This window comes from Sylvia atricapilla, chromosome 11 (assembly GCF_009819655.1).
Source record: "Sylvia atricapilla isolate bSylAtr1 chromosome 11, bSylAtr1.pri, whole genome shotgun sequence".
In the NCBI taxonomy this organism is placed as follows: domain Eukaryota; kingdom Metazoa; phylum Chordata; class Aves; order Passeriformes; family Sylviidae; genus Sylvia; species Sylvia atricapilla.
Genome location: NC_089150.1, coordinates 12,338,433 through 12,363,817, shown reverse-complemented (window position 1 = coordinate 12,363,817; position 25,385 = coordinate 12,338,433). Strand labels below are relative to the sequence as shown.

The 25,385-nt window shown below is 46.5% G+C and overlaps 1 protein-coding gene across 1 annotated transcript in view; it reads left to right on the top strand.

The window, feature by feature from the left end:
• The window catches only part of NCKIPSD (NCK interacting protein with SH3 domain), a 61,618-nt gene that overhangs the window by 17,658 nt on the left and 18,575 nt on the right, over positions 1-25,385 (top strand). Inside the window, exons 2-5 of the mRNA XM_066326712.1 lie at positions 5,983-6,095; positions 6,799-7,000; positions 11,370-11,457; positions 13,591-14,216. Of these exons, the coding sequence (XP_066182809.1) occupies positions 5,983-6,095; positions 6,799-7,000; positions 11,370-11,457; positions 13,591-14,216 (1,029 nt within the window). The remainder of the gene's footprint in view (positions 1-5,982; positions 6,096-6,798; positions 7,001-11,369; positions 11,458-13,590; positions 14,217-25,385) is intronic.

Sequence of the window (25,385 nt, the reverse complement as noted above, 5' to 3'; positions counted from 1 at the left end):
GCACAATATCTTCATGCCGCCAAGAATCAGTTAATGCAACTCTCTTACCCAACAGCCTGGGGACTAAAAATTTCTCATTTGGGCTGCAAAAAGGAAAGGGAGAGGAGCTGAATTTTCCCCAGCAATGCAAAAAAAACCAAAATTCAGCCCATTTGTGTGAGCTGTGTGGTGCCAGAGGGGGAACTCTGATGTGGCACACCACTCTGCCACAAAGGATAGTTGATTTTTGTAAATTGGTGCCGCAATCATCAATCTGGAAGGAATAAATATGCAGACAGTCTGGTGGTGACTGGGGGTGAAGGGCATGTGACCTCTCTTGATTTGTGTAACAGTCTGTGCCTGTGTATGCCAGCAGGATAAATATATTAATTTCACCAGTGGTCCATGTCAGTGCAGCTGCGTGAAAACTGAGCTGTCACTGGAGACAAAACTTTGTCTGTCCTTTGTTGTCATGTTGTGAAAGCTGGGGCAATGAGATGAGGGTGAAGATGAGCAGCCCTGCTTGGGCACCCCTCTGGCTGCAGAGGTAGCTGCAGGCATGAGGGCACCGATTTCTGCACATGGAGAAGATCAAATGCCCTTGATCACTAAAAGATGGGGAGCTAGGAGGAGAAAAAAGAGATATGTTTTCTTGGATCAGCCCCTTGTGGAGGCAAAGAAAAGCCTGCCATAAGTTAATGGGCCACTTTCATAAACGTGGGAGCCTTGTGCACGCAGAGTGGCTCAGCCTGTCTGAGCTAATGCAGCTGTCAGCTTGCTTGTGTGGAAAATGCTTTTCTGAAAGGTATGATTATTCTAGACTGTTGAGCAAGGTCTTCTGTGTGAGTGCATTTAAACAACACCAGTGGTACATGTGGAAAGATTACAAACAAAGAGAGAGGGGGCAACATTTTCAATAGCCTGGGGAGGGCAGGAGAGGAGATTGTGCTGCCTGTAAAACAAGGACACCTCTAGTATCTTCTGAATTGCTCGTGTCTCTCACCAGCTTGTGCGACACATGCTGTGCAGGTGTGCTCCTTTTGGGGAGACTGCTCCTGGGGCAGTGAGGATGAGAGCAGTCTGAGGCATGGGGATAGGCATGCATTCCTGCCTCTGCAGGGCCATGCCCTGTGTTGACTGTGCTTAGATACTCATAAGACATTCTGGAACAGTACTTATTAAAAGCTTGTCTTCGGCCAGGGGAAAGGCATCCTTCCCCAACCACCCTGGGGTGTGCAGAGCACCCCAGGCCAGTGCTGAGGTCTGGCTCTGTCCTCATCAGGTGGGGAGGAAATTGGCAACAGCCTCTGGGGAGGTTCTTTATTTGCTTGTGTTATTAGCAAGGACCGAGGAAATAATGATTTATTGATGCTTTTGTGATTCTCCTACACCAGGCTGTGAAGGAAGAAATTCCATTTCCTGGCTGATAATCACGGTTCAAATTGAGCAGTACTATTTTCCTTGCAGAGCAGCTGGCCTGTGAGGTGCTGGTGGTACCCCTGGTTCTCTGGTACAGTGCTCCATAGCCAATATGGCCTGTGACCACCAAGGATCACTCCTCTGCTCTTCCCCTGCCACTGCCCAGGCTGGTGGAGACAGGCTTCTGAGAGAGCCCAGCATTTCTCTGCTGCAGCACTGTTTGATTAAAACAGAAATATCTGACAGAGGGGCTGGCAGCCACTCCTTTCTGGTGGAGAATGTGTTATCAGTACCTCAGCAAATACTCCTTTATCTTTGTGGTATGTTGGGCAGAAGGTTGATAGCTCTTGGCCACGGCCTGGGCACAATCACTCCATGCTGACCAAGGAGATGCCTGCACTCACCCCGTGAGGGCCAGTGTCTTCTACTGCCATCGCTGCCCTGTCACTGCCCTGTTCCTGCCCTGTCCCTGCCACCTTCTCTGCCTTCCCAGAGTGGCTGGCATGGCTGTGCCTGTGCCTGGTGAGCTGGTAACTGGTGAAGGATGCAGCTAACAGCTCGCATGCTGCAGTGGTTGCTCAGGGGTTTGCCAACCTCCACTGTGCAGCCTCAGTAAATCCAGCTGAATTCCTGGGCTTTGCTTGGTATGTCTCCTCTGATAGCCCTCTGTAAAGCAATGCCCTTTTTATGCATTCCCTTGCTTCCGTGTGAGCCTTAGCTTATGAACAGGGTATCTCTGTAGCCCAGAGCATAGGATGGGACAGGACTGCAGTGCAGGGCTCTGGAGGACTTTAGAGCTTCCTGCCTGCACTCCAAGGCTCTGCTCTTGCTGCTGTTTTGTGGCCTCTCTCCTTTGCAGGCCATAGTGCCATGCATGGCTAGGGCTGCCTGTGAATGCGTGAGCTGGGTGTAATGCTCAGGACCCCTCCCTGCCTGTGTCCCAGGTGTCAGCATCCTCAGAAATAAGTGCTGGATGCAAGCAGGATACCCCTGTCCTGCAAAGTGATTGATCTCCCTAGATTGCATGGGGAGAACAGCGAGGCACTGCCCAGAACTGCTGTGACCACGTGATTTTCCCTTGAATCCTAGGGAGGAAGAGATCATAGGTCAGAGCTTGGCAAACCAGACTTTTGCTCCCTTACAATCTGTGCTCATTTCAACTGCACTGTGCTTTTTCATATATCCCCCTTTAAACAAAGCAGTGCCGTTTTGGTTTACCTGAGGACTGTGCAGATTCCTTTGAATCACATGATCTATCCAGGATACTGATACTTGTTTTTTAACTTTATGACTGCGATGCAAGGGATCCCTTATGCTGCGTGTCCTACAAACCCAGAATGAGAGGAAGACCCTGCCATTTCCCCCCCTTACCCAACATGCACCCTCCCAACTCAGCTGAGCAAGGGAGATCGTTTATGAGCATCAACAATGTAATTGCAAGTGGAAAGTTTGTAATGCTTTTTTATTCCAGCTGTTGACAGGGCCTTATTAATAGACAGTTTGGAACAGAAATGAAAGGAAGGGGTGCGTCAGCTAAAAGCCAGTTGTCACAGCACTGCTGCATTAGTATAAAAATGCTGTGTTTTATCAGAAAGGACATAATAAATGGCATTGCACAGCATGGAGCAGCTCCACAGGAGCTCCTGTGGAGGAAGGCTGAGAGAGTGGGATTGTTCGGCCTGGAGAAGGCTTTAGGGAAACCTCATTGCCTCCAGTACTTAAAGGGAGCTTATAAAAAGATAGACAGTGACTTTTTACATGGGCAGGTAGTGCTAAGACTAAGGGGGTACAGTTTTAATCTGAATGAGACAAGAATTACACTGGATGTTAGGGGGAAAATTTTTAACTGGAGAGTGGTGAAGCTACATACTGGAAGAGCTTGCTCAGGGAAGCTGTGGATGCCCCCATCCCTGGAAGTGTTCAAGGCCAGGTTGGATGGGACCCTGGACAATCTGGTCAGTGAGTGACATTCCTACCCATGGTAGGGGGTTGGAACTAGAAGATTTAAAAGATCCCTTCCAACCCAAACCATTCTATGATTCCAGCCTGTGGATGGATTCCTGTGGACTGTGCTGATGTGCCCTCTGGAAGAGGGCAGAGATGCTGAGTAGGATTCAGTGCTCTGTACTGCTATCTTCCCTGGGATGATCAACTGAGAAGGAGTTTAAACCCATGTGGGTGAAAGCGTGGAAAGCTGGGGAGGATGGGACTGGGGGGGACTTGTGGGAGTGCAGGAGGGCAGGTAGGGTGTGCAGAGGGCATGGGTCTGTGGCACTCAGAGCAATACTGGCATTCCCCTGGAGACAGCAGTGCTGGAGACTTCTGCACTGCTCCCTTTTCCCAGAGAGAGGATGCAGCTTGCTGTGATTTTCTCAGAAAATGAGGTGAATTCACTGAAATAACTTGCTGTTCCTTCCATCCCTCCTTGGAATGTGTTCAAATACACTTTACTCCATTTCCTTAGTTCTGTAGTTAGAAGTGGTGAAATGCTCCCTAGGCTGTATCCGTAGGTCACATGGGGTTGCTTGGAGGATTCATCCCAAAGTTGAGTTCTGAGTGTTGGTTTCATTCTTGACCTGATATTTTAACAAATTTGGTTTTATTTTTAAAATTTTCCCCAGATGCTTTCTTCCCTACCTGTCTTTCTTGGAAAAACAAACCAACAACAACAACAAAAAAACCCTCCTAAATTTCTCAAAGCTGAGTATTGCAAAAGAGGCCTCTTATCCACACCTTGGTTTTTTCCCCACAGTCTGCGGTAGCTGTTAATTCACATTTGGTTAAGCAATTAACCAGGATATAAATAATACATAGCATGTTATCAGAATACTGCATGCCAGTGTTATGGAGGTAGGCACTTTTGGCTCTGGCTGAGAGGGCTTCCCTTCTGTGCTCTGCAGCCCCCTAAGGCCAATTAAGGTGCATCCTTGACGAAAATCCAGCCGCTGCTTGGCTGGATAAATAGTTGGTCTGATGCAGGGAGTGGGGGCCAAAGCAAGTGAAAGAAGGGTTTAGTGTTCAAACAGCTGCAGTGAGCACTGGAGCCGGAGCATTTGCCACCTCCCCTCGTGCATGAGCTGAGGCTGGAGCAGTGGGACCAAACGGATGGTGCTGGCACCAGTGGCAGCTTATGGGAGACCTGTGAGTCAGAAACTCAGGAGTGTGTCCTTTGTTTCTGCCTTGAAGGCATGTTAACTGTTGATAAACAGCCTTTTAGAGTATCACAAGTGTAGAAACCTTCTTTATCTTCCTCTTCCCCTTCCAGCCTCCTCTGTGAGGCCAGGGAGTGGCATCTTTGGTGCTTCTTCTTTCAAGGCTGTTGTTTATTTTAACTGCAGTAATGACTGCTGAACCAGCTGGTGGGAGGAATAAACGTTGCTGTGACAGCTTGGGTGGAGAGTTAGTAAGTCCAAGTACCCAGTCCTGCGTTTTGGCCACAATAACCCCTGCAGTGCTCTAGGCTGGGGATGGTGTGGCTGGACAGTGCCCAGGCAGAAAGGGACCTGGGGGGTGCTGGTGAAGCTGGCTGAACATGAGCCAGCAGTGTGACCTGGTGGCCGAGAAGGCCAATGGCACCCTGGCCTGTGTCAGGAATAGTGACCAACAGGGGCAGGAAGGTCATTCTGCCCTGTACTCAGCACTGCTGAGGCTGCACCTTGAGTGCTGTGCCCAGTTCTGGGGCCCTTAGTTTGGGAAGGACATTGAGTGCTGTGTCCAGCTCTGGGTGTCTCAGTTTGGGAAGGACGTTCAGACACTTGAGCACTTCCAGAGGAGGCAACGAGGCTGGTGAATGACTCAGGGAGCTGGGGTTGTTTAGCCTGGAGAAAAGGAGACTCAGAGGTGATCTTATCACTCTCTACAACTTCCTGAAAGGTGGCTGTAGTCAGGTTGGGGTTGGTCTCTCAACTGACAGAATGTTAGGGCACAGTCTTAAGCTGCGCCAAGGGAAGTACAGGTTGGATATTGGGAAAAAGTTTTTTACAGAAAGAGTGGAATGGTCTGCCTGAGGAGGTGGTGGAGTCACCATCCCTGGATGTGTTTAAAAAAAGACTGGATGTGGCACTTGATGCCATGGTTTATTTGAGGTGTTAGGGCCTGGGTTGGACTTGATGATCTTGAAGATCTCTTCCAACCTAGTGATTCTGTGATTTGGAAAAGATGCTTCAAGTTACAAAACAAATATAAAAACCACTAAGAAAAAAGTGAGCAAAAAACTCCAAAACATCCGGAGTGGATAGACTCTGGAGACCACCAGATTCCAACTGTCACATTCACAGTTGTGAATTTGCTTCACAGTAAGGCAGCAAGAGCAGGAATAATTTGGCTTGGGCTAAGCTTGGATTTGCAGTGGGATCTCCAAACCTCACTGCAGCAGGCTAAATATTCAAGGCTACTGCATGGTCCTGAAACTTTGTCTCTTTCCTCCCTGTAGGGATCACTGGACTTTGGTGCTTGTAACAGTGACTTTCATTCCCAAACATAAACTCTGGGAGTTTACTGTACTGTGGTCTCTCTTGCCATAAGCTGTGGTGCAAAAGAACCTCAGCTGAAGGGCACAGTAACATGCTGGATATTGTTTCTCAGGTGCTGGAGCAGGATGTGGTTCTCCAGTCCATTGACCGCGCCATTGAGGCTGTGCACAATGCAGCCATGAAGAATGGGGGGAAATACAACCTGGAGCAGAGAGATGTACTCCAGTAAGTATGATGGGCATCTGGAAGAGCTGTTGGGGAGGATGTTGGTTTGAGCTCCTGTGCTGACAAGGGCTGCTGCATTCAGAGAACTTCCCAGTGCTTGAGCTGGTGCCGCTCCTCCTGACAACTGTGTCCAGCAAAGCAGAGCTTTGGCCTTGCTCCTCTGTCTCTGTGCATGCCAAGAAGAGGAGATTCTCAGCCACGCTGTAGGCTTGGAGGAGAAATCCAAAACCTTTCTGGCTGCATTTTCTCTGCTTTACCAGCCAGGAATTGTAGAGGTTTTTGGCATGTGACACTAAGTCTTTAATATGTTCTCAAATAATTGCTTGTGAGGAGAATTCTTGTTTTCTCTGACACCTCAGACTCTGTGCTGAGGCTTGCTGGTTTAATCTCAGTTGAACAGCAATTCTAAACAGCAGGCAATTTCTGAAGCTTGCAATGCAATGTGACTCTCCCTCGAGGAAGAGGCATTCTTCTCCAGTGAACTGATGAATAAATTATGGGCTCTTGCAAAGCCTCTTCCTTCCTTCCTCCCCCAGAAGTGCTTCCTTAGTTGTTAATGAAACTGGAGTTGGTGTTCAGAGTAATGTAGCCCATTCTTGTATTTATAGCCCTAATGCAATAAATCATTAAAGAATAATCTAAATGTTGCAGCATGGTCACTCCCTTGAGCTTTGCTCTTCCTGATGTCATCATTCTGTTTCAGAAAACTGATCCATCACCGGAAGGAGACTGTGTCCCGTAAAAGCCACTCTCCCACCCCTCAGGGGACAGTTATGACACAGTCCTCTAGTGATCACCACCTGGATGTGTCCCGGCAGCCCAACGGGGTGTGCCGGACGGGGTACGAGCGACACCACAGCCTTCCTAACACGGAGTTTGAGGAGGAGGATGAAGGTCTCTATCAGGTAACAGTGACTGGACACTTTGCAGGTTCCTCCTTTGGTGGTGTGATATTTCTTGTCCTGTTGAATAAAATGCCTTTGCAGCTGAAGTTGCAAATAAGGTGTTTTGTGCTGCTGACCTGAGATTACTGCAGTGTCAAGTGTTGGTGTCTCTAAGAAATCTGGAACAGTCCCTCTGCTGTTTACACTTGTCATGCTTTTTGGAATCCTTGAGGGTCCATGGTTTTATGGTAACACGTGAAATCCACTCTATATACTGCGTGATTATCTCTTGGCAACTTTCTAAAAGAGTTGCAGGCTCCCTGAGAATGCTTTGAAAAGCAGTTTTGACATGAGCAGTAGAGCTCCCTCCAAGCACTCAGAACTGCTTCATTTCCCCCTTGTTATATCTGCACAAAATCATTGGTCCTAAAGCATTTTCTCTGCTGTGGTTGCCTATTTATACTACTCAAAGCAAAACAAAACCCAAAGATCCTGTTTTGTCTGAAGGTTGCTTATCATGATGAATTAAAGGCAAATTGCAGGAAATAAGATTTAGAGCAGATCTTTTTTTATCTCAGAGACACGCAGTTCCAAGGTTACAGTGCAGCATCAGTGAGGCTTCAAAATAGCAGCCCAGGATGAGGCTGTGGCTGTTGGGGATGAATGATGTGCCAGATTTCCCTGTGTAGGTGTAGCTGGATGTTAGGGCTAAAGGCACCAAGCAAGGATGAGCATGGAGATTTTTTTATTTCCCCTACAGATGAACACACGCACTGTAATTTTTCTTCATCTCTCTGGGCTGAATGCTTGGAGGTACTGTGCTTATAAGGCACTGATCTGCTGTCACCCCTAGCAGCTAGGCTTGTTTTATACTTGAAGAACTGGGAGTTTGGGTAGATAAAACATAGCTCTGGCTCACTCTGACTGAACACAGCAATTCCTACAAACCGCATTTTTCTCCTCAGTATTCATTTTTGTTCTTTGGCAGTCAAACTAGCTCCATTCTCAAGCCTGTACATTATGGGCTGCACAAATGAGGCACCTTACAGGCCATTCTCCATGCTGATTCCCTGTCTTTATCTGGTCTGTGGTTTGGTTGCTTGCCAAAAAGGAGGAAGACAAATTTCCTTGGCTGACAAAGAACTGTTTCTGTCTGGGTGGCACTGAGGATGCAGTTGAAGGGCTTCCAGCTTAGCCCTGTGCTGAAAGGGCTCCTTGACATTTTAACAGCTCAGTGGATTTCCTGAGTGCTTTGAAAATACAAAGTGGAGGAAGCAGCATTGCTTTCTTCCACTAGTTATGCAGGAGCCTAAGAGGAGACCTACTGAAATCTAAACTTTCTCACTAGCTCCAGAGGAGCAGAGGTCTTGGCCTATGCTTTTCATTGCTTGGGATTTTTTGGTGCATTCAGTGTTTGTATCTGAAAACCTAAGCAAAATTTGAGGTTTCCTCTCAGTGGTTTTGCTCCCAGGACTTAACTGGCTGCAGTAGTTGGTGAGGGCAGTTGGCTTCAGCTCCTCCACAGTCAGCATAAGGTGGGAGGCTGGGGCTGCTGCCATACCAGCTGTCAAGGGTGGAGGTTGGGCTCTTGGAATATTTTAGTCAGTCTGCTGCATTTGTGTATGCTCAGTGAGTTTGTGATGCTCATCTCCAGAAACCTTTGCTACAGACCAGTGTGTCTGGCTTGGCAGAGCTTGCCTGGAGGAGGTAGTGGATGGGAGATTGTTAATTTGATTTACTGTTTTATTATTTTGTTTAAAGGATACTACTGTAATAACATTGTTCCCAGGAGTCAGAGTGGTGATGTTCTCTGGCTGCAAAGGGAATGAATGGGAGTGTTGTGTTTGAGTCAGCTCATGTCTTTGAGCAGCACAGGGAGCACAGCCTGCTATCAGTCCTTGCAAAAGAGTAAAGGACAGGCAGGTGTGTAAAATGTGTGGCTCTGAGGAACTTCACAGTGCCCTAATAGAGGTCTGGGGAAAGGAAGGCTTTCAGCACGAGAACAGTTGCTTCTCTCTAAACCTTTGGTAAGGTTCCTCATCTTTTTTCCTCTGGACAGGTGGGATCTGAACTTCAAGAACTCCTGCATAGTCACCTTGTGCATGGACACTGCACAGAGGTGGGGGTTTCCCTTTGGGGGTTTTGGTGTTGTACATCCTCCTGTTGGCCCCAAGCAGTGGCTAGGATGTGGGTGGAGAGAGGGGATGGCCATTGGTTACACCTCATAGCTCCTGACCATAAGCCTTGGGCAAACACAGGGAAAGCCTGTGATGCTTCATGTTCTTCTCGCAGCTGCTTTTACTGTGGTGTGTGGCTGTCTAAACTGGTAGGAGCTGAGCTAGCATTATGTGTACATCTATTAATTTAAGCACTAGCCTGTAATTGTCTTAAACTTGTGTGGTAAATTTGGAAGGGCTAATAAAGCCATGGAAGTACTCCAGAATGATCCAACCCTCACTATCTCCACACAATGTCACGCATCTGTGCTAAGCTCTGAGCCTGCCTGTCTACTAAATCCCACTGCCTCAGTAATCGTGGCTGTGCTGTGCCAAGCAGCTCCAACTTGTGCTGTCAGCTCCAGCACTCTGCAGACAGGGCTCTGCTTTTAGCACAGCTGAGCTTTCTGGATTTGGGGCCAGCCTGCCAACCATGCAATGCAGGGACCCCTCCTGATCTGCTTGACCTCTCTCAGCTGTGCAGTCTCTTTTTGGACCAACACAGATAATTTTTGAAGCTATATGCATGTATCAGATAGCATTCCACTGAGAGAACAATGTGGGGTGGATTGACAAGAGCTGAGAGTGCAGGCAGGGAGTCTGCAGCAGTGTCTCATGCTAATTCACCAGCTGAAGGCACTTGTAAAGAAGTGACTTATGTGACATGGTATAAGGTTGAATGTATTCGGTGTTGGGTGGGAAAGGGACTAAGAGATCCTTTTTAAAAAGTCTTTGTGCAGACTGCTGGGTCTTCACTTGTCTAGTGCATCTAGACATGGATTGTGAACACATTGTCAGCTTTTGGCATCAAGTCTGGAATATTTGAGGTGGCTTTTGAAGGTGCTTTATTTACAGGAATATCTTTGCTCCCATTTCAGATGAAGTTTTTTCCCTTCCTGGATCTGGGGGAAAAAAAGACATTTTTCATTCTCCTTCTACTGAGCCATGTAAGACAAAGACTGTTCAGGGGCCTGTCTCAGATTTTCACTGTGGAGTGGCAGAGCTCTGTGCCCTGTGTGGTGTTTATATAGGTCTATTTAGCAATGGCAGGGCACAGGAAAACTTCTCTTCCAGGGCTAAACAAACCTGGAAAATTTTCACTTGTGATGGACTGAATGTCACTGTAGATTCCAAATGGTTGAAAACCTGGTTACCCAAGACATTCAGACCATCACCTCCTTTCCCTTCCTGTTCTCCCCTGGGAGGTTTGGCCACAGACAGTGATTGCAATATCCCATAAAAGCAGAGGCACATTTGAGACAGCAGGTGGTAAATCCCAGCAGTCCTAAGAGGTCCCAAGCAAAGTCTCCCGGCCCTGAGCTGCTGGGCTGTGGGGACTGGCATATTAATGCAATGTGCTTCCACCTAGCTTGGCTGCTGTGTTAACTGATGCCCTACTGATTAGAGGTTAACCCTGAGGCTGCACCTCGCTGGAGTAATTGTGGGCGAATGTGATATTCGTGATCATGGTGTTTAGATCTGACAGGAAAAGATTAGTGTAGAAGTCTGGCTCTGGGGCTTGTACACTGCTGGCTTGGCAATCCTAGAAGAAGAGACTTTCACGAGAAACCCCAGATGTGGAGAGTTAATGCAACTCCCTGGCAAAGCTTTTCCCGGTGCATCTTGCTATAGGTAGCATAGTATTGCACAGAGGGTCAAACCCCATTTTCTCCCTGCATGAGCAGATATAGCTTTGAAAGCATGGAAAAGGCATTTACATGCTTCCAGTCCTTGGCTTTGTCTTTCTGCAAGGGTATTTGTAGCTGATGTAATAGATCTCTCCAGAAGAGTGTGTAAATAAGCACTCTTTTTGCAGCCTCTGTGGAGCTATTGAGAGTAATGTGGAGACATGGTAAGTGTGTAGGATTGCATTTGGAATAAAGGAGGAGTAAATGCTTGTCAGATCTACACGACATGCGTGCCATGTGCTGCTGAACACAGCAATTAAACAAGGGCTCCTTTGCCTTTCACAGGGAGGGGATGAAGTCAGTTTGAGTTCTGCTTTGTTCTTCTAGGAGGCTGCCTATTAGCATCTGTCCTCCTGAGGAAACTGCCCCAACTGATGAGACAGATGTAAGGACAAATCTACACATGCACATGAGAAATAAATCTTTGTAAAAGAGAATATCTTTATTGTCAACCTCCTTTGATTGCTCTGAAATCTTTTCTTATAGATCCCACCACAGGCTCGTCATGCTGCTCCTGTCACCCCACCACCTCCAGAGAAGCGCAAGAACACACAGATTGCTGCTCCCATTAAAAGTAAGGACAAACTGCTCTCCAGGTCTTGGGCATGAAATAGACACTGCGTGGTGTAACAACCATGGGGCCTGAATGCACCTGCTTTGTGCTTAGATGAGCATCTTTATCCATTCCTCGAATTCCTATATGGTTTATATCCTTACAAATATATCTATAAAATATATATAGCCTAGATTCCTATAGGTTTTAATGCTAGTGATCCTGAGCTGGTGACCAGTGCTTCTTCAAGCCTGTTCTATTTGGGAGGGTTTGAACAGCATGTGGATGGATGCCAGGTACAGCATCCCCCTCCTCCTTCAGTGCCTGTGGCCCTGGGAATCATAGTGCTCTCCAAGGAGCAACTCTGCCTGCTCACATGGCTAGTCTGACTAGTGCACATCAGTGGTTTAAGATCCTTTTACTCCCACAGATACCATGGCTGTGTCCCAACAAGGTAGAGGGAGCATTCCCTTGCAGTGCAGAGTATGATACTTCACCAGAGGAACTCACTGGCTTTTGATGCAGTCTCAAGTCTTGTTTTTGACTCCCAAACTGTTGAGCACTTTCTTTTTACAGTGGTTGGATTTCCATGAATTCAGTGGCCGGTGCCTGTAAGGAGCAATAATAATACCAGGGACACACCTGCCTATGTGCTGCTCACAGGCAGAGGAGCAGCTTGTGAGGAACACTTGAGAACAGGACCGTGGGGTCAGGGCAGGAGTTTCTTCATTGTGAGTGTGCTGACAGAGCAGTGCTTATCCTTCTGACTTGCTGCCAGCTTGCCCAAGTGCTCTGCTGTGCTGTAACAGTGACATTGGTGACACTCAACCCATCTCAAGCCCACTCGTGTCCCCTTATGTGGAGCAGGGCAGAGCTATTGACTTGCAGGTAATTGAGACCTAGGACTGGCACCAGCTTTCTTAATGGTACTTAATGGTATTGAGCCATTTTTCACTGGAGTAGTGGGAGTTTGCAAAGATCAGTTTCCTTCAACTCATTATTTTGATTTAATGAAGCATGGGGGGAGGTATGATTCGTGAATGATGATGAGGAGGAGGAAAAAGAGGGATGCTGAACCTGTGTGGAAGTGAAAAGCCTACTTTTTCTACCTAGCTGCTGTTTGCTTTGGGAGGAGTGGTGGATGGACTAGTGGAGGGCTCCAAGCACTGATAGAGTGGGAAGGGTTGGAGTTGCCTGCAGAAGGGCAGCAAAGGCATTTCACATCAATCCCATTGCTCCTTCCATTGGGCATGTGTGTATGTGAGTAACTGCCTTCTGTGAGAGCTGAGCTCCCCATGGGGTGCAGCTCCTTCTCTTCCACCCCTAACACCAGCTGCTCTTGGAAAGTTCCAGCAAGCCCACTGTTTGTCCAAGTAATTGTTCTCATAGTCAGGGAAGAGCTCAGATACATTTGTGCCCACTAGAAACTAACAGATAAGATTTACCAAAACTATATATAAGACCAAGTTAAAGGAAAGAAAAATCTTAATATCTCTTTGCTTGTTGTGGATTTTTTCCCTTGGAAGGTGGGACTTCCACTGCTAGAGCTAGTCAAAACCAGAGGTGGGGGGAGAAATACAGTAGAGCAGATAGTGTGGAGGCTAGTGAAATCAGTGGATGCTAGCAGGGCTGCAGGGCTTGTGATCAAATGTTGAAGAGTGCTGAAAGGGAGGGACTAAAGAGGTTGTCAGTCAAGTGTTTCCTCCGCTGTCAGTGCTGTGACCTGTGTGCAAGAGGGGGGTGCAGGCTTGTGTGTGAAGTCGTCTGTGACTTGCAATTCTGAGTCACTATCTTTCAAAAGTGAAGGCTTACATCCTTAACGCAGAAAAAGCCTAACCCGGGGCGAGGAAAGACTTTTCTGTTTCTCAGTTCTGTCCATCTCTCCCTCCCTCTCTCTGTGTAAAACACTAAGCCCTTTGAAGGGCATTCATCTCAGCAGAGTAGCTTTCCCCTTTTTAAAGAGGTGATTGTGTGGGAATGTTCCAGAGAAAACTGGTACAATTTTGCTTTGACATAAGTAAAGCAGGAAGAGGAGTTAAAGTGCTCTGGTCAAATGCACAATGAGCCTTTTAATGGCCTGCATTGTAGCAATTTGGGGTTTTTTTCTTTTCCTTTGATGCTGTTGCTAAGGCATGTTTAATTGTTCCCTTTCAGATGCTGTTGAAATTATTCCTGGGTCAGCTTCTAGTGCTGCCTCTATAAGCATGACATCCCTGGATACCTTGTACACTGCTTCTTCTGTATCCGAGACCGCTCTCCCAACGGCCACCTCCAGTCCTGCCAACACTCCACCCCCTGTCCCAAGCCGGAGTGTCCATACCACGATCACACGCAATTTGGACAGCGGCTCTGTGACCCATTCCCGTTATGGGACTTCCCCAAAGGATACCAGCAAATCTCCCCAGTCCAAAAGGGCTGCCCCAGCACCGCCAGCTGAAGGGGGGACCCAGAGGTCCCACAACTTGGATGGGGAGAAGACTTCTCAGGTAAAGAAAACTGCCCCACTGCCCCCTGCAAGCCTGGATGCCTTCAGCAACCTCTGCCTGGAGGATAAGAAGGCAGCTGGGGTGGAGTCGCTGCCAGCAGAACCCAGTGGCCTGGTGGCCTCCGTGCCCAAGACAATTGGTGCCGAACTGATTGAGCTGGTGCGCAGGAACACCCACCTCAGCTACGAGCTGTCCCGCGTGGCCATTGGCATTGTCATCGGCCACATCCAGACCTCCATCCCCACAACCAGCAGCATTATGGAGCAGATCCTCATCTCCGTGGTGGAAAGTAAGGTAATGTGTGTGAGGCTGGAGTGGGGACTGCTGCACACCATCTCTAAGCATCAGGGATAAGGTGCTATGAGCTCAATAAGCTCCTGATGTTTGGGATGAGAAATGCAGTGAGATCTCAAATGGAAAGGTGCTAGATGGGGGTAAATGTCCAGCCGGGGGAAGTGGGGGTTTAAGGGGTTTAAGCCAGGTCATAGTAGTGTTAGCAGAGAAGTGGAAAACAGGTGACTTTATTCACCAGATAAGCTGCAGATGTACAACATAACCTTGAGTTGGAGCATTATCTTGAGCTTGTTCTAAATAAATGTTATGTCAAAATAATCCTATATTTCTCCTTCTGCATCAGTCATTGAAATGTGAAGTGCACCTGGGCAGCCCTCTGCTTTAGCTGAAGGGATAATAAATTTCAGCTCCCACTTGCTCAGTGCAGCCCTGAGGAATGCTCATCATATAAACTTCTAAGGTTGGAATTCCATTGCTAATGGCAAGATTATAATGAACTGTTCAGAGGCATTTGAATATGGAGAACTAATGGCATTCAAATTTTACAAATCATAATCTGATTGACTGTTTGCACTGAATAGAGGGCCCTGTAAGTCTGTTTGTGGCCATAACCCAATGGTTAATTGCTTCCTTCTCCAGTAACAATGCCCTGTCAATGTGTGATCTAGATTCAGCAAAAAAATTAAGCTGTTTCAAGCAAATGTTCTGGCTCTGTCTTGCATGCTGAGAAGTTCAATTTTCTGATATTTGCACCTTGTTCAAGATTTGAGTATTATTTTTATCACTAATACCTATACTCAGGATACAATAAGCTTAATTCCACAGAAGTTATTAAGTGCTAGGTTTCTGCAGAGGGGATTTGAAAGCCTCAATTTCATGGCTGTTGCTGCAGACCAACCTAAAAAGGATTGGAAGAAAGTGATGCTGGTGCAGGGAGAAGTATGGATCTTCTGGTAACTGATATGATATCTGTCATCTAGGACATCTCTGGGATTTTAAAATGACCAGTAATGTATGGAGGCACAGCAGAAGATTCTATCCCATCTCATAATATCTCATCATACCTGTCTTGAGCAGTACTGCTTTCAGAAGGAGAGCCTGGATGGGCTTGCACAGTGCGCAGGTGTAAACGTTGTGGATCTTGTGTGCGTTTTTTCTCAGTGTCCCACAGATGATCTATAGCTTAGCTGTGCTGGTATGTGGGGGCCTGGTCCCAGGTGAGGTTGTTCACCTGGTGTAGAAGACCAACTCTCTAACACTTGGAAGGGTGGTCACATGCACTTTTGGGGTGGCTGCACTGCTGTAGCTTCACTAATGTGGTTTAGTGGTACAAGTTATTATTGTTGACTTTGTGTTGCTCATTATACCAAATCATTCCACAATCTCAGGGGTTTCTGTGTAGAATTGTTGCTCAGTTGTCAGTTCTAGGTCGAGGACTTTTTTTCTTTTATTTGTAGCGTCTGAAATCCCTCTACTCCCCAGTCCATGCAAATATATGGGCAACTCATCTCTTGCATATTTTTCAAGGTTTTTCTTTGACTCCCTAAACCAGACTGAGATATCAGTTTTGATTTAAAGCTTTGGTCTGCTCATAGTAGATACCATACCTGCTTTAACCTTTTGTATCATGTTCTTTAATTAGTTATATCCTTTCTATTCCTATTCCAGTCTTAATTTAAAGTCAACTCACTGGTTTACTAAATCAATTCCAGAATCCATTACCTTGCTTCTGTCTCCAGTGCCTTCTGAAGGTTGAATAGTACTTCCATCTTATTTACCTTGCTGCTCCTCCAGTGTGGAGTCTGTACAGGCATGTGGTTTTTTAGAGAATAAAAGATGCTGGGATACCATCCTGCTGCTGCTTTTTGAGGGGTAATGTAAGACTAAGTTGAGGGAACAGCAAAGACAAGGAGGGTGCTGAGAAGCTCATGCCTTAGAAAAGATACTTCAGAGGTACCATACTGTTTGGGGAACCCTGATCTGCAGGAGCAAACCTGCCAGGTTGGCTTCCCTGTGTCAGCATTTGCCTGGCCTTGGAAATGGTCCCTCTTCTTGTCCATGAGCTAGCTCCTGATAAATGTCACAGTGACTGGGTAAGATGCACAAAGGGACTGAAACCTCTTTTCAAAGGCGGCACTGCAGTGACTGTCTAAACTGGAGCTGGCTTTCATGGAAACTTACTGGAAGTTTGGTCATACGTAAAGATGCTCTCTGGCCTTTGGGCTGCTAGAGAATCACTTGTATTAGTGAAATGAATGGGCAAGGAGACCACAAAAAATAGTCAAAACATATGGGCCAGCCACCTGGGCCTAAAATAGATCTTGGGGATACCATACCCCAATTTACATGTTGAACAGAATCATTCGACTCCAAGCTCAAGATAGGAGATGTGGGTCCTTTATTTTAACCTCTTGTGGCAACAACTAGTATTTCAGCAACAAATGACAACAAACAGTAATAACAACTAGTAACAATCATTACAACAACAGTAATAACAAGCAGTAACAGTCAGTAATAGATAGCATTTTTCAGTCTATGATGTTTTTCAACTAGTCTTCAGCTATTTCTTAGAAGTTACATTGAGATCTGTGGGGCTTTGGATCGCAGCCCACTCGGAAGTGTTGGTGGGTGATGCTGCTGGGTCCAGTTTATCGTCAGGAGGTGCTTTAATTCTTCTTAATTCAGGAGGTCCTTTAATTCTGGTGATATGGGTCCAGCCCTTTTCCTGGGTCTGTACTGCAGTGTGGGTAGTAAGCAATACCTGGAAGGGACCTTCAAATTTGGGAGTTAATGGGGTGCCATGCCACGACTTAACCAGTACCCCATCCCCAGGGTTAATGTTATGTGCATTAGTATCAAGAGGAGAGGTTTGGGGAAGGTATCCTTTTTTTCTGAAATTTTCTAATGTCCTTCCAATGGTTTTTAAATATTTACATGTTATTGCCTCTCTCTCTGAATTATCTCTCACACTATAGGGGGTTATCAGGAAAGGGAGCCCAAACATCATTTCATATGGGGAAATTCCAAGATCTGATCGAGGTCTCTTCCTAATTCTTAAGAGGGCAAGGGGTAGACACTTCAGCCAGTTCATCTGGGTTTCAATCATTAATTTGGTCAATACATTCTTTAGGGTTTTGTTCATTCTCTCCACCCTTCCTGAGCTCTGGGGGTACCATGGAGAGTGCAATCTCCATTTCATCCCCAGGGCTTTGATTGTTGCTTGTAACATTTGGGCAATAAAATGTGGTCCTCTATCCAAATCAGTGTTATTGACCAGCCCATACCTGGGAATGATGTGCTCTAATAGTATTCTGGCCACCACTTCTGCTGTTTCTTTCTTAGTTGGGAAAGCCTATACCCAGTGAGTAAGATGGTCAGCTATTACTAGTAGGTGTTTGTAGCCTTGGATAGGAGGCATCTCTGTAAAGTCTACTTGTGCATTTTGGAATGGTCTCTTCCTCCAGGCTCAGTTTTTCTCATTACCTTTTAGTTGACCTTTTGGCAAATTACACACCCTTTGATTATAGCCTTTGCTTTGTTTTCTCTTAAGAAGTGGTCACACAACCCCTGGGTTCCCCAATGAGTCAATCCATGTATTTCAGTTAGTGTTTTTTGGGCTAGGGCCTTATTTAAAATTGTGTGGCCATCAGGTGTAACCTGTACCGTGTTCCCCTTGACATAGTCTCAATTCTTTTATTGCTTTCAGTTCTTTTTCACTGAATATTGGTTCCTCCTTCTTCTCTGTTCTAGGTGGTATGTTATCTAATTTTAGAATTCACACTGGCTCTTCTGGATCTAAAGCTGCTTTCTTGGCTATCTGATCAGCTAGTTGTTTTCCCCTTCCTTCCAAGGTGTCCCCTTTCTGACGTCCCTTTATACGTACCACCACTATTTCTACAGGCCTAGGCAGAGATGCCAATACAGATCTTATTCATTCTTCACGTATCAGATTTTTCCCTTTTGAGTTCAGATATCTCTGCTCCTCCCAGATCTCTCTGAAGGTGTGGACTATTCCGAACGCATATTGCGAATCAGTGTAAATGGTCCCTTTATCCCATTCTAGCAAATCCAGTCCTCTTTTTAGAGCATATACTTCAATGCATTGGGCCGACCAGTTGGGAGGTAGTTTCCCTTTCTCTGTAATTTCTATGTTTCCTCTTTCTGTTATTGCAATTACAGCATATCCTGAATTTCTTTTTCCCATGATTACTTTAGAGGACCCATCAACAAATAACAACCTTCCTTAGGGTAGAGTTACATCCTCCAGATCTTCCCTTACTTTAGTTTGTAAATTTACAAGTTCCAAACAATCATGTTCTAACTCAGGTAAGGGTTCCCCTGATAGAAATTGGGCTGTATTCAAACTTTTTGAAGTAACTAATTCTAAGTTACTCGTAACCATCAAGATGATTTCATATCTCAATATTCTGGAATCCATTAGCCAATGCTGGGCCCTTTGACTCAGGACTACTTTAAGATCATGAGGAGTATGAACTCTAACTTTTCCCTGCAGTGTCAATTTTTGGGTTTCTTCTGTCAGGATAGCTGCAGCTGCCATGGCTTGTAGGCAGGTTGGCCACCCTCAAGCTACTGGATCTAGCAGTTTTGACAGGTAAGCTATGGGCTTCTGGCACTCTCCCCACTCTAGAGTCAACACCTCATAAGTGATTCCTTCCTCTGTGTTTTTAAATAGATCAAATTCTTTCTTAAGATCGGGTAGGCTTAAAACTGGTGCAGAAGATAGCTTCTCTTTGAGATCGCTTAGTTGCTTCTCATCTGCAGCTGGCCACTCTATAGGTTCAGAGTCTACAAGCTTTTTATAAAGAAACTTTACACTCTCTGTGTACTGGTCTAACCACAATTTACAATACCTGAAAAGACCTTTCAGAAGGAGAGAGTTTCCTTATATGTCTCTTAGTTTTTGGTGCCTGTATAGATAGGATGCCTGATATTCTTTTGGGACTCAGCTTTTTGTATCCTTCTCTGATTATGTGCCCTATGTAAATGACTTTGGATTCTACAAATTGCAGTTTCTCCCTGGACACTTTTAGGCCCTTGGTCCGAAGAAAATTGAGAAGCCGGATACTGGTCTCCCTCACTCTGCTTTTCTCCTCTCCAGGTATTAACAAGTCATCTACATACTGTAGGATTTGTATTTCACACTCAGGAATGAATTGTTCTAATAGCTCTTCCAATGCCTGCCCAAAAAGATTTGGTGATTCTGTAAACCCCTGGGCTAAGCGTGTCCATCTCAGTTGTTGTTTTCTCTTTTTATTGGGGTATTCCCATTCAAATGCAAACCAATCCCGGCAGTCTTCAGCTAACAGACATGCCCAAAATGCATTTTTCAAATTGATGACTGTAAACCAGACATGCTGTCTTGAGATTCGGCTTAGGAGAGTATAAGGATTGGATACTACAGGCTGTCTAGTAATAGTCCTTTTATTTACCTCTCTCAAGTCTTGGACCAGCTGGTATTTGCCTTCTGCCTTTTTAACAGCTAAGTATGGGGCTGTTATGAGGTGACATACATTGTTCCAGGATACCTTCCGCTAACACACATTTCAATCACAGGGACAAATCCTTTCCTGCCTTCTGGGGATATGGGATATTGCCTGACCTGAATGGGAGAGGTTTCTTTTTGCATTTTGGTCTTGATTGGTGGGATATCTAGACAACCATATTTCCCTTCTTCTGCCCATACTTCTGGATTGATCTCTGTCCTGGGTTGTAGTGTAAGATGTGCACAAAGTATTTTATCACCATCTTCATGAACTGTTGAATCCAGGTGGGGCAGTGTTTTCCCAGGCCCCCTCCCTCTGGGCTATCTTCTGTTAATGGCCCATCAAATGCCTTGCTGCATGACTCATAGGTAACTCTCTCCGAGCACTATCTCTGTTTAATGGGCCATCAAGGAGCCCACTTCATCCCATTGTGAGATGCTCTGCCCAGGGGGAGGAACCAAGCATTCTCACCTGGATATAAGCTGGAATTTGGGACAGTACAAGCAGCCCTTACCCACTGGTTTCCCAGAGGACCAGAGCTACCAGACCTTTCTACGGAATCACTGCATCAGGAAGTCCACCTCATCTGGACTGCTTCCATCACCCTGCTCAGGTTGTATTCTGACTCTGTCAGTGGTCTTTTGTATTATTGCATTTATTTTATTTTACTTTTTTTTTTTTTTCCTTTTTTCCTATTAAATTGTATTTCTTACTTGGAGTCTCTTGCTTGTTTTGCTTTCAAACCACTACAATCTACGCTATATCTTCTGTAGTCAATTTCATAATTTGGACCACCATCCTACCATTCTTCTGAATAATCCCCACCCCTAACTGTACCTGTAAATCTCTTCCTAATAAATTGGACTCCGCATCTGGCAAATATATGAAGTCTGTAAAACACTGTCTGGAGTTCTCTTTTATTTCAGCATTTTCTACCACTGAGGCTTTAAGTGGTTGTCCCTCTGCCCCTAATACATCACAGACCCGTTTCCCAGTGATAACCGCCATTGGGAGTTTCTTTATATTTGATCGATCTGCCAACAAGAAATTCATATTCTTCACCTTGGGGACCCACTTCAGAATTTACCAGGGGCTCTTCTTGGTAGTTCATAGGGTCCCCTAAAGTATAAAGCCCCTGACACCCCTAATCATCACCATTGTCCCCTCTCAGTATTATTTCCAGAGTATCCTGCTCTTGAGCTATGGCTTCACCAAGTGAAAGCTTCTTACAATCTTTTTTCAGGTGCCCCATTTCCCCACAATAATAGCACCTCCTGCTCTCTCCAGGGTTCCTGGGATCAACCCAAGGTGGCACAGGTTTACTATTTTCTTCTCTAGATGGTGGCTTAGGTTTGTCTCCACTTGACTGTTTTTTGCCTGCCCCTACGCTCTCTCTAGCCACGGCTACCATGACTCTAGCCGTTGCTTTAGCTTTTTCCTCTTCCCTTCTTAGGTACACCTTCAGAGCCTCTTTTAACCATTCATTCCTTTCTTCTGCCAGTCCTCGATTTTCTCCAGTTTTCTCCTTTTATCAGACCATGATTTCGTAACGAATTGCACCTTCAGGAGGACTTGGCCTTCAGGACCATCAGGATTGATGTTTGAATACAATTGGAAATTCCTCTTCAGTTTAGCCAGGCTGCTGGGGTTTCATCCTTTTCTTGCGTACCATTGAAAGCTAGCTTCGTATTGCTACCTCGGGGGACTGATTTTCTTATCCCTTTTACCATCAGAGATAGGTAATCCCTCATGTTACTCTTCCCTTCCTCCTGATTTGGATTTCACCCAGGGTCGACTAGTGGCAATTTAGGGTCACCTGGGGGCCCTAATCTAGTTTCTCTTTTCCAAATTCTTATTCCCACAGTCCGGATCATCCTAAATTCTTCCAGATTAAATAGGATATTTAGGATAGAATTTAATTCTCCCCAGGTGTAAATGTTGGGGCCTAGGAACTGATCTGCCTGATTTGATATACCTACAGGGTCTTCCACAAGGTTCCCTAGCTCTTTGTTAAATCCCCAGACCTCAGAGGCCGTCAATGGAGCATTCACAAAACCACAACCCCTCCAGCCACTCTGCCCATAGGGAGTTCCCTCAGGGGAAAGAGTCTTTCTGCCTTAGATGTCTTAGATCTCGTGTTACAATAGGGCCCTTCTATGAGGCTTATACTTTGATTAGGAGTGGGTAATATAGGGGTTTGATGGTTGCTTGAGGAGGGGCTAGAGTTAGACGTGGATAAACTCAATTCCCAATTAGGAGGAGGTGGGGGGACAGTAGTGGATGAGGGAGAAGGGACTACGTTAGTCGCAGGGGTCACGGGGGACGGGGTTAAAGGAGTGACTGAAGGTGCAAAAGGTGAGGGAATTGGGTAACTCGGGAGAGGGGTGCTAAGTGGAGGAGGTAAGGGGATTAGAGCTGTTGGGGAAGGAACAGGTAAGGTTTTGAAAGGGAGGGAACTGAAGGTTCAACTGAAGATACTATTGGAGCATTCAGGGAGGGGTGTAAGGGTAAGACTGGGAGTTCTTGGGGAGGGGCCTGGGGTACTGCTGGGTAAATGGGAGGATAGGGAGGTAGGTAATCAAGGGGGTTCCATTTACTGTTAACTTCCTTCTCCTAGTCCCTTTCCCTTTTACTACCCTCTTTCCGTTCTTGTAATTTACATATTTTTACAGCCTCGTCCTCTGTGGTGTTCTTCCGCCAACAAGCTGCATAGGCTGGCTGTTCTAAATCAATATCTCTCTGAGCCTTCAAATGCTGATTTAGTTGGGTGCACATCCATGGGTCCCTGGTTCCATACCATGGCCACTCCCTCTGTAGTTTTAATTTGGGCCAGACTTCCATGCAATAGTATATCATCCTGATTTTGTCTAGGCCCTTTGTGGCCTCTTGTGCATTCCATTGATCTAACATTTGCCCCAGGGGGCTACTCGGGGGAATATTCTCTGGTTTCTTCTTACTCTTTCCTTTTGAGCTTGTTTCCTTACTTACACCCTTTTCTATTTCTTACTTCCTTTGATCGGACCTTAATTAAAACTAAGGTCCTCCTACTTGAACAGAAACTTACTGATGGGCAACATAATTTCAAAATAATACAAATTTCAATTAACACTCTCACACGGGACTTTCACGTGGGAAGGATGGGGTTTACGCACTCACTCCACTCATAGCACTCTTACAAGGCAGACAGGAAAGATCAGGTTCACACACTCTCCAGCTGGACCTCACACTTGTTAGCCTTGCACTTTTCCCAAGGCTTCCTACCCCCCCACACCTTGCCCCCTCAGTGGGACTATGAGCACTCCTGGTCGACGTCGGTGGGGTCTCTAGCACTAAGACATTCCCAGGACCTTCCCCCATCCAAGTCTTAGTACCGTCTAAAAAGAATTTCAGCAAGGTTGGCCCACAGCCGAATCTCCTGCCCCTCTGCTCCCTGCTATCCCTTCCTCAGAGGAAATAGTGTTAGCTAAAGGGATGCATGCGTGTATTGGTAGGAATATTCCCCCTTTGCCTCCTAGCCACCCTCCCCACTGCAAGATGGCTTTGGCGAAAGGGATGCATGTATGAATTATATGATAATTGCCTTGCCCTCCTGGACTACTTATCCCTGTGTCCTAGGCTCACAGTCTCCCCCTTAGTCTTGCCCTTTTCCCAAAGCTTTAGTGGGACTGAACTGCGACAATCACCACCTCTCAGTATGACCGGCCCAGCCCTGGGAAGCAGGGGCCTTCGTGGGCACTCAGTACCAGTAGGGCCTGGGGACCCCCAACCCTGGTAGGAACCCTTGTTACCCCCTCCAGGAAATGTGCGTGACTCACACCACACCTAGGCACTCCACGCACCCGGAGGAAGCCAAGCCACTTAGCCCTTGGGGGCCCTGCCCTTGGCATGTACCACTCACACTCTGGTTTCCTACCCTTAGGCTCGGAGTGGGGGACCCACTGTCCCCCAGGAGACACCTCGTTCATGCTTCACTCCTTTAGCTTCCCCCCATTCCCAGCCAACTCCCTCGCAGGAGTCCAAAACCGCGGTACTTGGAGGTTCCATCACATTTGGGGTCTGAGCTGCTGGCCCACATCTCACTCAGACCTCACTCACCCGTCTCCTGCCACCAGTCTCTCACCAATCCTGGTGCTCCTCTGCATCACTTGTCCTAGGCTGATGTGGCGTTGGGTGAAGCCAGCTGTCTCTGGAGGCCCGATGGCAGGTGGCCATCCCGTCTTGGGACTGCCTCTGGGTATGGCTAATCCTGGACCAGCACAGTTGAAATCAATGGGCAAGAAGACCAGCTCCTTTTTAATGCCTTTATTAAGATCAGCTCTAGGTGGGTGACTCGAGGGGTTGCACACACGGCCGCTGCTCCTGATGGACGACACAGGGGAGGAGGTGTTCAGCCTTGGTGCAGGGCAGAGCTGGGCCTTCTGTCCTCACCAGAGTCCCTGGGAAGACACTGGCTCGTTGGAAAGTCTAGGGTGGTCCTGCGGAGAGGGTACTTTTTTTTCTAAGTTAGGGTGACCAGACATGAAGCCCCAGCAGGTAGCCCAATGCTCTTGTCTGCTCACTGATGTAGTTTGGTGGCCAGTCTGGGCAATGGCTTGCTTATTTTAGTTTTTAGATATCAATCCACTTCCTCTCAGGGCTAAGGCCTATGGGGGTCTTTTATTTGCATGTCAGGTGTTGTCATCAGTTGCCATTCGAGAGCAGCAGGGGCGATACAAAGGGGTCCGAGATAAGTATCATTTAACAGAGATAACATTTAGGAAAGGCATTTGCAATTACAATCACAGTAGGTCTGAGATAAATGATATTTAACAGAGACAGCCCTACAACAGGTATGGTAAAGGCACTTTACTGTAACAACACTGGACTGACTTCAGGAATTTTGTCTTATTTCTTATATTAGTAGGTTTTGGTGATATGTGATTGCCTTCAGCTCTGTTGGATTATCTCCCATCCGAGAGGAGGGGATTTCATGTACTGTAGATGTCATGTCTAAGGAGGTTGAGTTTTGTAGATTTGTTTAACTTAGTGTGAGACAACCAGAAGTGCCCTGTGCTCAAGCTAGTTTCACCTTGAGAGGAAGAACTCAGAAACCACTAACCTGCTTTTCATTAAAATCACATTGCTGTGTTGTAGTTGTGCCTCAGACCCATCTTCTGATTGCCTTAAATTTAAGCTTGAAAACTGCTGACAAAGATGTGTAATGTAGATTGGTCTTCTAGTTGAGCTCAGGCTGCTGAGTGGGGTCAAATATTCTTGGATGTGTTGGAGATGGAGGAACAAGTCAGAAAGTTGGTGTGGGAAGTGATTTTCTGGAGGGGGTTTCCCTTGTAGTGCTGGGCTGTGACCTGCTCCCAGCGGTCCATCACCAGCACCTGTTGTCCTCAACAACCTCTGACAACCTCATGGCTAATGTGGCTGATACCCTTTCCTTCCTTTCCATTCATTCATTCAGCTTTGCTTAAGGGAGACCTGCTTTTGGCAAGACACAAAGGCTGCTCTGGGGCTCAGCTTCTCCTTGGGGCTGCTCTTTCCCCACGCTCACCAGAGACAAGGGAAGGTCAGCAGGGTGAATGCTTTCAAGGCTGAGTGCTTTGGCTGGGCTGTTAGGACAGTTCCTCAGTGAAATAGGGGAAAGGGAATGTGGAGGGCGTGAGGAATGCATTAG